Below are 13,207 nucleotides of genomic sequence, written 5' to 3'. Positions count from 1 at the left end.
AGTGTCTGCTGCCTCTGCAGTGAAGCAGGGCCGTTCATCCCTGGCCATGGCCGTGTGTGAGCCAGCTCTGAATGGGGACTTGTTGCACAGCCCTGCTTGGCTGCAGGTGTTTTGGTTGGTGTGTGGGTGTTACTGGAGCACGCTGATGCACAGCAGAAGCCAGAACGTGTGTGCAGTGCATCACCAGGCAGAGTGCAGGAAACAGGGCTGCAAACCCAGCCATGGGCACGGCTGGCAGAGCAAGGAGGCCCTGCCAGGGAGCCCAGTGGCAGGGGAGCTATATGGAGTGATGACAAATAACAAAGCAAATGCAGTCATTGGCCTTTTGTGCCTGGGCTCCACCTAAACAGGCACAGCACAAAGGTCCCACTGTCCAGATTAAAATTCCTGAACTTCTAGGGTTTAATTAATGATTGCTTCTATGCAAGTAAACTCATAGGCCTGAGCATTTGTCTGTCCTGCTTGTGTGTGACAAATGTTGTTTGAAGAGGCTGTAGTACGAAGATATATTGTTGGCCTTGAAAGAGCATTCATTTCTCTTTGCTTCTCTGGTACAACATCAAAAAAAGAGTATATTTTGTCTGCAGCTTGTCTGCCACCTGCACCTGTCTTGTTCTTGCTGATTGCTTGTATGACTCCACTCATGATCTGGAAGAAGACACTGAGAGAGGAGGATTTTGTTCCTGCACTGTTGAAGATAAGGGTATTGTATGACCTATGGAGTGAGGTGTCTTTTTAATTTCAGAGGTCTCCAGAATAAAGTGGACAGCAGTGGGAATTTGCCTAAATTCTGTTAAATGTAAAATTTTTTTGTGACACTGTCTGAAATTTTGTAGTGCTGAGTATTATAATGTTGATCCTGACATGTGTGTTTGACCCATTTTATAACTTGAGAGAGATGTGAAGATCCTTGGAACACAGTATTAAAGTTGGTTGCATAGTGGATGTGCCAGGAATATTTTTTTCTTGCTTAGTGGGTGTGTGTGTGTGTTTGGCTATTTTTATGCAGTATAAGAGACTTTGTACTGTAAAAAAAGACCATTCTCAAGTCTGACACACGTTTGAAAAGTTATGGCCTTATAAGCTCTGTTGGTGCTTAATGCAAGTAATATGTTGCTGTAAGATGTGACCTATAATTCAGAGCTCTGCTCCAAACTCAAGTTGCTCAGCAGAATCTGCTTACTTGTGCATCACTTTATCAATATCTATAAAGTGTTACTTTTATAGTTGTTCCCAGCAGCGCAAGAAGGATCAGATTTTAAATGTATGCAGATGGACACAGGTGTCTTCACAATTCTGAAAATCCAGTATTTTTTTGCTGGGTAATTTTTTGTTTGTTTTAACTTAACCATGTTGACCTGGTTACCTGTGCTGTGTGAGTAGGTTTGAGCTCTGCTGTGTGAGTGGGTTGGTGTTACCTGGGCACTGAAGGTCGCAATAAGGTTTTCCTGGACAAATATATGTTTACATAACGCTGTGCAAGCTTTTTTGAGAGTACCTAGAACTATCAGGTTCCAAAATCTTGGCAGGTTTCTCTCACTTTTATTTGTCTGGAAGAAATGCTTGCAATCATTAGAAATTATCTAAATAATTTTATTAATATCAAAATTATCGAAGTGTATGGGAGGGGCCTTGGAGAAAAGGAAAAAGAAATGTTTAATAAAGGGAGGGAGGGATTGTCTCTGAACAAGGCATAAGATTCTTTTGCTGTGCTGAGCTTGTGCATCTTGGCTGAATTACTTTCTGACTAGATTTCTTCCTATTGTTCTGCTTTTTTTTTGCACAAATAAGTTAAAGAATGATAAAATTATTTGGATAAAATAGTTTTGGGATGCTAGATATTTCAACATCTGCATTGAACAGCGCTGATTCCAAAACTTCTGATATTTCTTATAGCCTTAAAATATTCTCTAATTTATAACATGGGCTAATTTCTTTCAAATGGGTATTTGTTTTTCCTTTCTGGAATTGATGTTTTTGAAGGAGTTTCTACAGGTCTTTCAGTAAAGCTGAGCTGTTTTTATTCCCAAATGTTTCTAGACTGATCAGGACATAGTTTTGCACTCTTAACTACTGAGCACCATAGCAAAGTCCCCATTCCAGTTTATAAATAACAATATACTGCACTGTCTTTTCCTGGACTGGGTCCTGGATGAAGTACTTTTTCTGTATAGATTTTAATTTAAATTATATCTTCATTAGAAAACAGCTCCCCCTGAAAACTGGATTTTGTTATTGGAATAGTGAAAAGATAATTTAGCTCTTTCCAAGCAGCACTGTATTTTATTTATTTAATTTAAGTTTTTTAATGTGTGTGGAGGGGATCCCAAAGCACAAGAGTGATAGTTTTAGCTGAATGGATATTAAAAATTACTTGGATTGCAACAGAGCAAGAAGAGGGGTGGTGTGGTTTTTTTTTGGATTGTTGGTGACCCTGTGATGTAAGCAAGTCCTTAGAAACAGAGAAGATGGAAACACATACAGGTTATGGGCCTTCAGACACAATCTTATCCTTCCTCAAGTGCAAGAGCTTTGTTTCACAAAGCACCTTAGAAATGAGGCTTGAGAGCCTTTGAGGAGTTAGTTCAAAACTGCTTTTGGGACCCTGTCTGCCCTCCTGCAGCCTGTACGGGTCAGGATGGCTTTATTGACTCTGGTGCAGAATATTTCTAGTTCTACAGAATAAGAGTGGCTGAATTTTCATTAGGTTCTAGCAACAAGCTTTGTTGACTCTAATTTAAGTGCATCTGACACAATGATTTAAAACACAGAAGGAAAAAAACCCCAAACAACTTGAATTAAAAGCAGCAGCTGTGGGATTTCCCTATGGTATTGATATACTATGGGTTTATAATGCTGTTGAAGCAAATGGCAAGGTGCTGGGGAATGCTGAAAAGTGCACACACAAGGAATTTGTAATATTGTCCAGGCTGGCTTTAGTATTATTAGTTGCAAAGAAGGTAATACAGCTTACATCTAAAAATTGCTTGAATTCTTACATGGTTTTACATGAATAAATGTTTCTTTTCGAAAAGGTAAGTTTGACAAACCTGTACTTAGAAGTGTATGGGTTTCTGTTTGATGTTTATTATTATGCTGCCCAAAGTTTCATACTTGGGCAGCACAAACAGTGCTGTGTGAGCAAAAGCAGGCTGTAAAGAGTAGGAACAAAAGTGGGAATAAAAACTTAGAGCCACGACCAGCAAATATATCAAAAGGATAAGCCTTCTGAGCAGAACATTCAGAAAGTGGGACAGGTACACATAAATGATGTAGAAGAAGCAATCCACCAAGTTCAGCTATCTCCACCTGAATTGCAATAGAAAGTCAGTCCTGCAGAAATGACCCTGTACAAATAGAGGTAGTTTAGCAAGAAGCAATGCCTGTCTAATACTGGTTTAGTCCACTTATATTTTGTTCCCATCTCTCTGACTGTTTAAGGTCCTTTTAAGTTATATTTTGACCTGTTTTTTTATCAGTGTCCCACAACTACTGAGATGTTTAGCTTTGCTTGAATAATTATTTAATTGACTAGGAAGATAATTACTCTAAATGGCTGCTCAGTTGTCATACTGCTCTTAAAGACAGATTATTTCACCCTTAAACATATTGAGTATTACTAAGATTAGTTCTGCTGATGTCACAAGGTCCAATTGTGACGTGAGTTGCCATCATGTGAATGGAGGTGGAAGACTGAACCCTTTGATCCAGTTAACCAATACCTTGGAATGATCTGGAGACTAATGGAAATTAAAGTCTCAAAGGTGTATTTTAAATGCAGTATGAAAGGCATTCCTTTCACATGGAAAGATCATAGCCAAGGGCTCGTTCTCCAGCTTTGCCTATGCTGAGGGCTGAGTCATAAGGAAGCATATTCAAAGGCTGGACCACTTAAATGTAACTCCAGTCCTTCCAGCAGCACTTGGCAAAGTGCAGTATGTATGCAGAGGCACGTGTGAGCATATTTACTTTGATGGATGTTGTACTGTCAATAGAGAAGAATGAATTTTAGTTCTCTTTCAAATACTTAAATTTCATGAGAACTCATCATTTTCCAATGCTTTAAGTTCCCTTTTCATTGCCATTCTCATAATTTGCTAGTGTTTTTTAAACCAGCCTGTATTTTCATGTGACTATAAGTGTTAAGTATTGTTTGAATTAGAAGACACAAGAATTTTAGGTCTCCTATATTACTGCATTTAGCATAGACCTACGCTTGTATATTTAAATGATCCTAAATTAGTTTTCTATTTCTGTCACACACATCTGCAATTTCTAGATGAGAGAAAATTAATCACATAGTAGAGATTGTATCTATCTATAGTTAACAAGAACTTTACTCACCCATAAAAGCTGTAGCTCTCCAGAATGGGACAATAAAGAATAGCTGATCTGTACTCTGAGTCTGTGTCCTTTGCAGCGACCAAGCTGTGAATAAGGGAGAATATTTTATAGCTTTCAAGCTGATGAGCAGCCCACAGCATGCTCACTCCTTCCTCCTCCTGCCTTTTTCTGTGACCCTGCTCTTCAAATGCATCTAATACTCCATAATTACTTAATCCTCCACCACGGCTTTTGTTTCCAGTTCTTAGATGTCATTAACAGAAATGGAAACATAGTAATTATCACTCTGGGAGAGAACCTTTCAGATCTTCAAAACAGTTTATACTGAATTTCCCTCGCTGTCATTCAGAAGAGTGATTATTGAATCTAATAAGGGACAGAGTTCCAAGACAGAGTAGATTGATTCGCATCTACTTACAGCCAGATTTAAAAGTGCTCCTAGAAGCTGATTCTAAAGTGTAGCCAAATTTCATCCATACCTGGACCTCACTTGGCAGGTACTAAGCCCTTGAGAAAGCATGACCCAAGCCCTTCTTGTTCTTGATACTCACCTTTCAAGTTTGTGGCTAAAATATAAAAGAGGATTTTTTTTTTTTTTTTTTTTTTTTTTTTTTTTTTTAATTTTCTCAAAAGGAAACTTTAGAGCCTGAAGGTGCCATCTCTGGCTTACTGTTTTTGATCAAGTAGAATGCTTTCTGAAATATTCTCGATTATTATTTTGTAATGGTTCTCAAAAAAGCAATGCTGTTTTGGGAGCAGTAGTTTGAAAAAAAATGTACAGTGGTTTTTTTTTCTGTTGCCTAAGCCCATTTTATGGGAAAGTCGAACCTGTAATAAATAAGAGCCAGTTATAGGACAACTTAAGAAGCATGTGCTGTGTTCTATTCAGGATGCATTACAACCCCTGCTGCAGCCTGAGTTAGAGGAAATGCTGTCTGCCAGTTAATACTACTTAAAGATTGTTCCAGTAAGCAGATTGAGCTTCCCAGTGTGGTGCTGCTTGGTGGGGGCTGTGTATTGCAGTGTCTGGGGCTGTAACAGTGGCTGCAAGTCTGTAGCATCCTAAAGCTTCACTGCACCATGGAATTATAATCACTGTGGTGATTATAACGCTGGAGGGAGTTTAATTTGCTGACTCTTAAAAAGCAATCTGATAATGAGTTTGGAGCCTGAGGATCCTGTAAAGGAGGTGGAGATGTTTTACTGACTCTCTTGCTCAATAATTAAGAAGCTGCTCCCTTTGACTGGGCTTATGGAGAGGGAGGATGAGCTGAATTCTTTCTTTTTTTTTTTTCCATTTGAAATGACATGTCTTCCAAAGTTGCATATGATTTGGAAAATAAAAGGTGAAGGTAATAGTCCTAAGGTAAAGATTGCTACCTTACATCCTGTAATGGGGAAAATTCTTGTGTGTATTGCACTGTGTGTTTGCATTGTCACATCCAGAAAAAAATGCTTTTTGCAGATGCTGGAGAAATAGAGCATGTATGCTTGCCTGCTTAAAAGGGACCAAGGATCAGTCATGGATTAAGCTCCATGTCACAAAATGATGAGACCGTCTTGCTGGTTCAGAGATTGACAAGATGAGCTGGTTCTTGTTGGCTTTTGGGTATCAAAGGTACTGCTGTTTATTGAGGTCAGAATGCAGACTGAGGCTTAGGTGGGATTGCCACATGCTGTCAGCATGGCCAGAGGTTGGGATATCTCTGAAATGCAAGCAAGAGCATTTTATTGGCAGAGCTGGTAAAGTGTGAAGCTCCAAAAGGGACAAGAACCAAAGGGGGCTGAGTAGGAGGTGGTACTGCAGCATTAGACATACTAGACACATTCATCCTCCATAGGGGCCAGTTCCAGTGTGTTTTGAAGTCAATAGGAATTTTTTCAAAGAAGCTGGATCAGGCTCATAGATATGTAGAAAATGGTAATAATGAAAAAAAAAAATTAACATCTTTCCTTGGTAAAAGATTGAAGACCACTAGGGAAACAAAACGAGGTATCTAGTAAATGGGTGAAGACAAGTAAGAAATCACATCAGATAAACACATCTTCAGTGTCATTCATCATCTTGCTGCAATGAATACTAATGGAGAAAGAGAGGTTCATAACACTGCACAAAGCACTGACAAGCAGCCAGGTATGGAAATCCTGTGCCAAATGAACTGTGATTTTATACAGAAACTAATCAGTTTCAAAGATTATGACAAAATATGGGAATCCAAATTTATAGAACAGCACTGTCAAGCTAAAATGCTCTTTCTGTTTGCACGTAATCCTGCAAATCTGTTGTAAGAGACACTGCACAAGGTTCTTACCAGTATCAGGTGCTTGTTATGGTGGGTGCTGTGCAAATGCACAGGGAGCAATTTTTGCACTGGAAAAGTTTACAGCCAAACTGAAAAATCAAAAGATACCTCATCAGTAACCTGGCACAGGGTCAGTGGCAGAGGCAATGAGAGGAGCCAGCAGTGTTCCTGCTCCTCAGGTGAGGAACAACCTCAGCACTGGTGAAGCATTAACTGGTCAGCACTGCTGAGAGGGACAACGTGCTCCAGTCTCAGGCAGACCCTGTGCTTTTACAGCTTCTGAGGTAAAGCTGGGCCTCCACCTGGGGGACCTGAGCTGTATTTATGCCTTCTCTTCTAGACATGTCCCAGGACTGATAGGGAGAAAATATTTTCTCTGCAGATACCAATGAAAAAGCTTCCTTTCAGCAAAAGAAATTATCTAGAATAAATGGATGAGTCTTTCTTCCTTTCTTAGTTGATGGATTGTTTTAAGTTAAGTTAATCTAATAATTCTGCAGTGTGATGTATCTCTCATCTGAGGGTTAATTTGATGCTTTAATTTTTTACAAGGTAGAAATGGGATTCATTTGATTGTGGCTTCAAGTAAACTGTCCTCTTTCTAGGAGAAAAAAAAAAGGTGGACAGTGTGTACCTGCGTTGCTCTGAGCAGTAAAATACCAGAAAAAGGTTTTTTGGAAAGGACTTTCTGCACTGGGGAACATGCACTGATTTCATATATAGTACTGTTTATCTTTGCCTTTGAATACTAGTGAAAGGGTATTTTGGTCTGATTCACAGGTCTAGTAGATGCAGTTATTTTGGGAAACATCAGAAGATTTTTAGAAAAGGAGCTATCATTTTACTTGCTCAGCGTGAAACTTTTGTAACTGTGGTGAAAATAAACCTAACAGAACAGAAGGGAGAATGGAGGAGTTGGAGCGGAGGGTGAGCATATCTGAGAGGAGAAGCTGGAGCCTGTGGTCATGCTTTAGTAAACTGCTTTGGGGAAAGAATTGGGAATAAGCACATTAAGATGCACAGCAAGTGCCATCCTTTCCATGGGGACACATCAGCACACAGGGAGCAGGGCACAACTCACAGTGCTCTGAGAGATGTGGCTGCACTTCCCGGCGTGCTGCAGTGCTGCTCCAGCTGTGTGGAGGACATCAGAGATTTATTACTCTCTGCAATTCAGATTACTCTGAAGTACATTGATGGGGAGTCCATCTTAGCAAATACCATTATTGAGTTTAGAGGTACACTTCTGATTTATTATGAAAATCATGATATATTCTTATAGGTAAAAACACATAATTACAGCTACCAGAGTTCTGTCCAAGATTTCCTGAAAAGAAGCACAATCTATTGTGCACTAGATTTACTCTGCATGTTCTTGTGCATGTTGGATGTGATCTGAGCATGCTGTTTGTCCTGTATTTCTTGGTGTTTTGCAATTCTCTTGTAACTCCAGGTCTGAGTAGGCTACAGATATCACCAAATCCGGGACAAATTGCCATTGTGTACGTGGAGCACTCTGGTCCCTATGTACTCGCTAGAGAGAGAATTTATGCATATCCAGGGACCATGTTTGGAGTTCTGGCAATTAGGTCAGGGTTTTTTTTTGGGGTATACCTAGTGGTCATATTCTCAAATTGAACATTTCCTGATGGTGAAAAAAGACTTGTTCAATAAGTGTATGAATTGCTGTTGTCACTTATTTCACTTTCAGACTGGCTTAGCTTGGTATTCCTAATTAATTAAAAGCAGAAACACTTATAGTAATGACAGACAGTAGTACTTCAGGTGTCCTTTTCTATATATCCATGAAGTATCTAGATCCTTCAAACCTATTTATTTTTCAATAGTTTTGTCTTTGTTCTCCCTTACTGCAATTTTTATGCACCACTTCTTGCTTTCTGTTTTGTGTGGTGCTGGTGCAATAAAAATATACATGCACCCACAGATTTTTATGCTTTTTAGTACAGAATAAAAATACCAAATGGAAAGCATCAGATGCCTGTCAGCCTGAGTATCTTCAACCAAGGAAAAAAACCACCACCATATCCTGCCTTTCCCTTGACTCCCATTTCAAAGAAGCTTATCTGGAGATTCCTGTGATGCACGGAGACCTGATGGAATTGAAGTCTGTAATTTTAGGAACCAGAAAGAAACTACTCTATTTAAGAAAAGAGGAAGGTGAAAAATACCAGTCATTTCAGTCCTCATTGCTAAGAGATGCTTCTGGAAAGCAAAGAAATGACTAACAGGAATAGACATGGTAGTTCGTGATCCTGGCAGAATTTGACTTTAGTTGGGAAGCTTGTATGTGAAGATTCAAGTTGTTGGTAATGCTGCAATGCTCTGGTTTCTACCTTTGGTGATTCACTTTTATGAATCCTGCATGCTAATGTTTCTCAGAGTTTTCAAAACACTATTCTTAGTTTTGTTTGGTGCTGGAACAGTGTCACAGAAGGAATCAGGTTAGCTCCAAGGCATAAGCATCATTAGTGTCGGGATGTTGACCAAATCACTTCATGCTGAGGAGTGAGAGTTCCGTGCACAGTGGGCTTGGATTTACTGTCCTTCACTTCTGCCACATTTTAAGGAGTGCTGTTGGGACAAATGGTTTCTGTGAGCTCAGTCCAGAAGGTCATTCAGACTCCTGAGTTTCACTTCTACTTTGTCAGTCTTGCACCTCAGTCCTAGTGGACCAACACAGACCTTTATAGTGATGCAGTCTGCTGCTGTTGTGTGTTCATGTCTGGTGGGTTTGTGCAGATGCTGCTGCCCATGGAACTCCTCAGGCCGTGGCACAGACTTGCACAGATGGAGCTGTGTCTGAACTGCTGTGTGCTCAGGTTTATTTCTTTGCAGGTCTTTGTTAAAGGGGTTAAAGCAGGGTTAATATTTCCCTTTCTCCCTGGAGTACTGAGGCCTCAGTAATTAGGTAGTGAGTGCTTGTAGTGAATCAGAAATCTGTGAATTGCATTAAGGCAGTAAAGGCTAAGCAATCTCAGTGCATGTTCCTGAGCTCTGCCCCTTGGGGCAGGAGCTTGGGGATCTGTGTGACCAAAGGACAGTATAATTATGAACCACTGCAATCCTCTTTTATCTAAGAATCCTTTATTATCATGAGTACAGGCCAAGTTTCCATTCCTTGTTTCTCTGGCTGCAATGTACAGCATAGTAGAAATCCTAAGTTTTCAGAGGTTAACAGTAAGAGTTTATTCATGTGAAAAAAGAAAGGGGGGTAAAAAAGGAGAGAGAGGGGATAGTGACTTTTCTATGGGTTCCCTAGTTTTCTTGAGGCTCAGAGATGTCATGTCCGTTCATGTAACTTACTTGCAAATCCTTTTTTTTTAACTCAGGACCTTGGTAAGAAACTTCCTGAGGGAAAATTAATGAACTTTTTTAGAGACTAAGCAATAGTTAAGGGAGTATCAATGATGATCTGGAGGGCAACTGAACAAATCCCTTGTTTAGGGGAACTGTTCTGCCACTATGCATTTGGAAAATATTTTAGGTATTGTGTGTAGCAGGCAGATTTTAAATTAGCTATAGATTTTTCATTCTTCCAGTCTGGTTCAGTAAAAAGATAATTTGCTTCATAACATGTGTCACAATAAAGGCTGGCTACACAACAGAAGCTTGGTTTCAGGAAAGTTTTTTGAGGTTTTGACATTTCATTTTCTTCTGCATTGGGAAGATTTCAGGTTCATTTTTATGCTTCCACAGCCAGAGCTCTACTGAGGTGTCATCTCTGGAACTGAAACCTTGGTATTTCAATTAGAAGGCTGCAGAGATACCCAGCTATGCTCATAAAGCTGATTTGGGAATGGGCTGCAGTGCACACTCCTCTGTTCTGCCTACTGTCTGCTGAGAGCAGGTTTAGATGGGAATTTGTTCAGTTACATCCAAGATTTTAGTATTAGGGCCAGAGCAATGAGAATGTCTCACTTTCATAGATAGACCTAGCCCCAACCAGCCTTTCTTAATGAAATGTGTATTGAGAAGTCTCCAAAATACTTGAGCTTTCACTGAACTTTTTTGAGCCAAAACCTTTCTGATAAATGCTAATTATTTCCATCCATGTGTGACAACATGTGGAGCACAAAAGGAAAGCTAGATTCTGCTTTCTGCAATTAGTACATTTATTGCTCAGGGGAAAGGCTTAGAAGCAGGCATTAGATTCAGTTACTTGTGCTTTATCTCTGTCAGGCTCAGAGAACTCATGTATTTGACTGCAGAATTCAAACAACACTGTAAGAACTAACATTAGTGAAATATTCAGTATCTTCTATGCCACTTTTTAATTACCTATTGTTATATAAATCCTGCTGTTCTTTTTCAGTTTATAATGGAGATCAGAGGAACTTCTTCACTGCTGAGATTAATTTTTGGAGTCAATTCTTTCTGAGGCCCTCTGAGTATTTGAGGGTTTGCTTCCAATAGTTTTCATTAATAGCTGGAGGTTTTTTAGGCTGATTCTCCTTTAGTTGCACATGCTGAGGCTCAAGAGAGATTCAAAGCCCACTGAACAAATTCTGAGGTGCTCTATTTCCAGCTCACTGATTCCTGAGGCAGTGGGAACTGTAATATCAAGAGAAGGGAGCAGAGAGGTCCTACAGCTCAGCTGTATAAAAAATGACCTGAGTCCTCGCTTAGGGATATTGGAAGATCATTCCAGCTGACCTTGGCAGGGACTCTGGAAGATACAGAGAACCCAGCCATGCTTGTTCTTTGTGACAGATTCCTGAAATGAAATACTTCTCCATCATTTGAGTGGAGAATGGCCTATTCTTAGATATTGGAAGAGCAGCAAAGCAAACCAGCACCTTCTTTGTTCAGAGAAAAGGGCTCGTGCATTTTGCTTATAGTATTATAAAGTTGCTTGGAAGGCAAAGAAATTGCTTTTTTTTTTTCTTTAAAGAAAACCAGAAATGATTGAAACTACCTGAACTTCTAACTTTGTAGGGCATAGAAGAGCCTGTAAAATGCCTTGTAAATCCACAAAAAAGATCTGTTGCTGATACACATGAACTTAAAAAGAAAAATGGCAAGAGAAGGATATGTGCAAGTATATATGATGCTCAAAACTGAGTGTGTTTTTCTGAGATTGTTGTGGATTTTCTTCACTTCATTCCACTTGGTTATGGCAATATATCATTAGACATAAAAAGTTATGAAATTAGGGTTTTTCTTTTGAGTGGAGGTGCATATATGATTTTTTACAGTCTTTGTGTGATGAAGACGTGTAAATACAGAAACATGTCCTTATAAATGATTTTGTTTATTGAACATTTAGAAAAAAATAAAATAAAATCTTTGCATACTACGAGTTCAGACATCATTAATGGTACAAGCTGTTTTGTTGAAATGTAACAGCTTCAAGATACAATGATATACCAGCAGCAGAGAACCCCATTTGTATTCAACCTACTGCTGAATTAAAAAAAAAGGGAATTTGCTCATAATGAAAAATAGACCGTAGTCAGTCTGGAAGGTAATGAATTTCTGGAAGGTAAACATCACAGAAATCTGGATCTTGGTTGCAATTTCACAATTTCCACCTGTCCAGAATAGCTTCTGTTTGGAGATCTCGATTACAATGAAATATTAGTGGTTAAAATATGGGCCCTTGCTTTATTGAAACAGTGTAGTCTGTTTATTTTATTTTTAGTTTGTAACAGCTTTCCTTTCTCCTTCTTTTTTTAAATTCAGCTGTGACCTTAAATTCAGCTGTGACCTTAAACTGACTTCCTGTATCAACCATCTGCATCCTCTTGCAGCTTGTTTTCTTTTTTCTAAATAGGCATTTAGTCTCTGTTTTACATATTGAATGTCTGCACTATCCCTCCTAAAGAATGCAAATACTGCCCATCTTGCTCTACAGTGGATTTTATTTCCAGAAAATAAGTTTTAACACAGCATTTTTGTTATGGAAAAACAGCAACAACTAAAGAAATATGGTCTCTGAGTATTTCTGTAGGATCATAGGAAAAGAGGCTAAATAGAAAGGAAAAAAATGCAGTAAGATCCAATCTCCAGGACCAGTTTTCTGTTTAGCTGAGCCAAAATCTTTGTATAGCCTTGGGGTCTGTGGGAAGGGCCTGGAGTGGAGTTGGGGCAGTTCAAACTCCTGTGTATGTAGCCTAGAGAAGCCTCAAGGTAGTTGCAGTGCTCTGGCTACTTTTTCTTGGCCCAAAGGGACTTGGATGTGTGCATTTTTTTCTCCAAATAACCCGCCTGTTCTAGAGGGTCTTTGTAGCTTTTTGGCCTTTCAGCTGAATGTTTGCTTGGGTTTGTGAACTTCCCTGTGGCTTCCTAAGGGCTATATCTGGGATAAGAGCTTGGCCTGTATTCCCCTACATATCACATAATAGTCCCTGGTAGCTACTGTGCTTTTTCAGGGAAAATGCAATGTCTGATCCCATTTCTTCAGTGGCCTACAAAGCTCTATAGTATTGCACAGTCTAGCTAATCCCATTGATTTTACTAAAGCTGACTATACAGCATAAAGTCAAATGCTTGCTTCAGTCTGTCTTTCTTTAACAACTGGGCCAACAAAGTAGGAGCTC

General features: G+C 39.4%; 1 protein-coding gene across 1 annotated transcript in view; it reads right to left on the bottom strand.

Moving 5' to 3' along the window:
* LOC138112327 (rap1 GTPase-GDP dissociation stimulator 1-like) overlaps positions 1-4,484 on the bottom strand; it is a 30,021-nt gene extending 25,537 nt beyond the window's left edge. The window contains 2 exon segments of the mRNA XM_069019211.1: positions 4,345-4,378; positions 4,380-4,484. Of these exon segments, the coding sequence (XP_068875312.1) occupies positions 4,345-4,378; positions 4,380-4,484 (139 nt within the window).
* Between the last annotated feature and the right edge of the window lie 8,723 nt (positions 4,485-13,207).

The sequence above is a fragment of the Aphelocoma coerulescens genome, chromosome 6 (genome assembly GCF_041296385.1).
Source record: "Aphelocoma coerulescens isolate FSJ_1873_10779 chromosome 6, UR_Acoe_1.0, whole genome shotgun sequence".
Classification (NCBI taxonomy): domain Eukaryota; kingdom Metazoa; phylum Chordata; class Aves; order Passeriformes; family Corvidae; genus Aphelocoma; species Aphelocoma coerulescens.
Note: the sequence above shows the minus strand (reverse complement) of the source record. Positions and strands in the feature narration are given on the sequence as shown.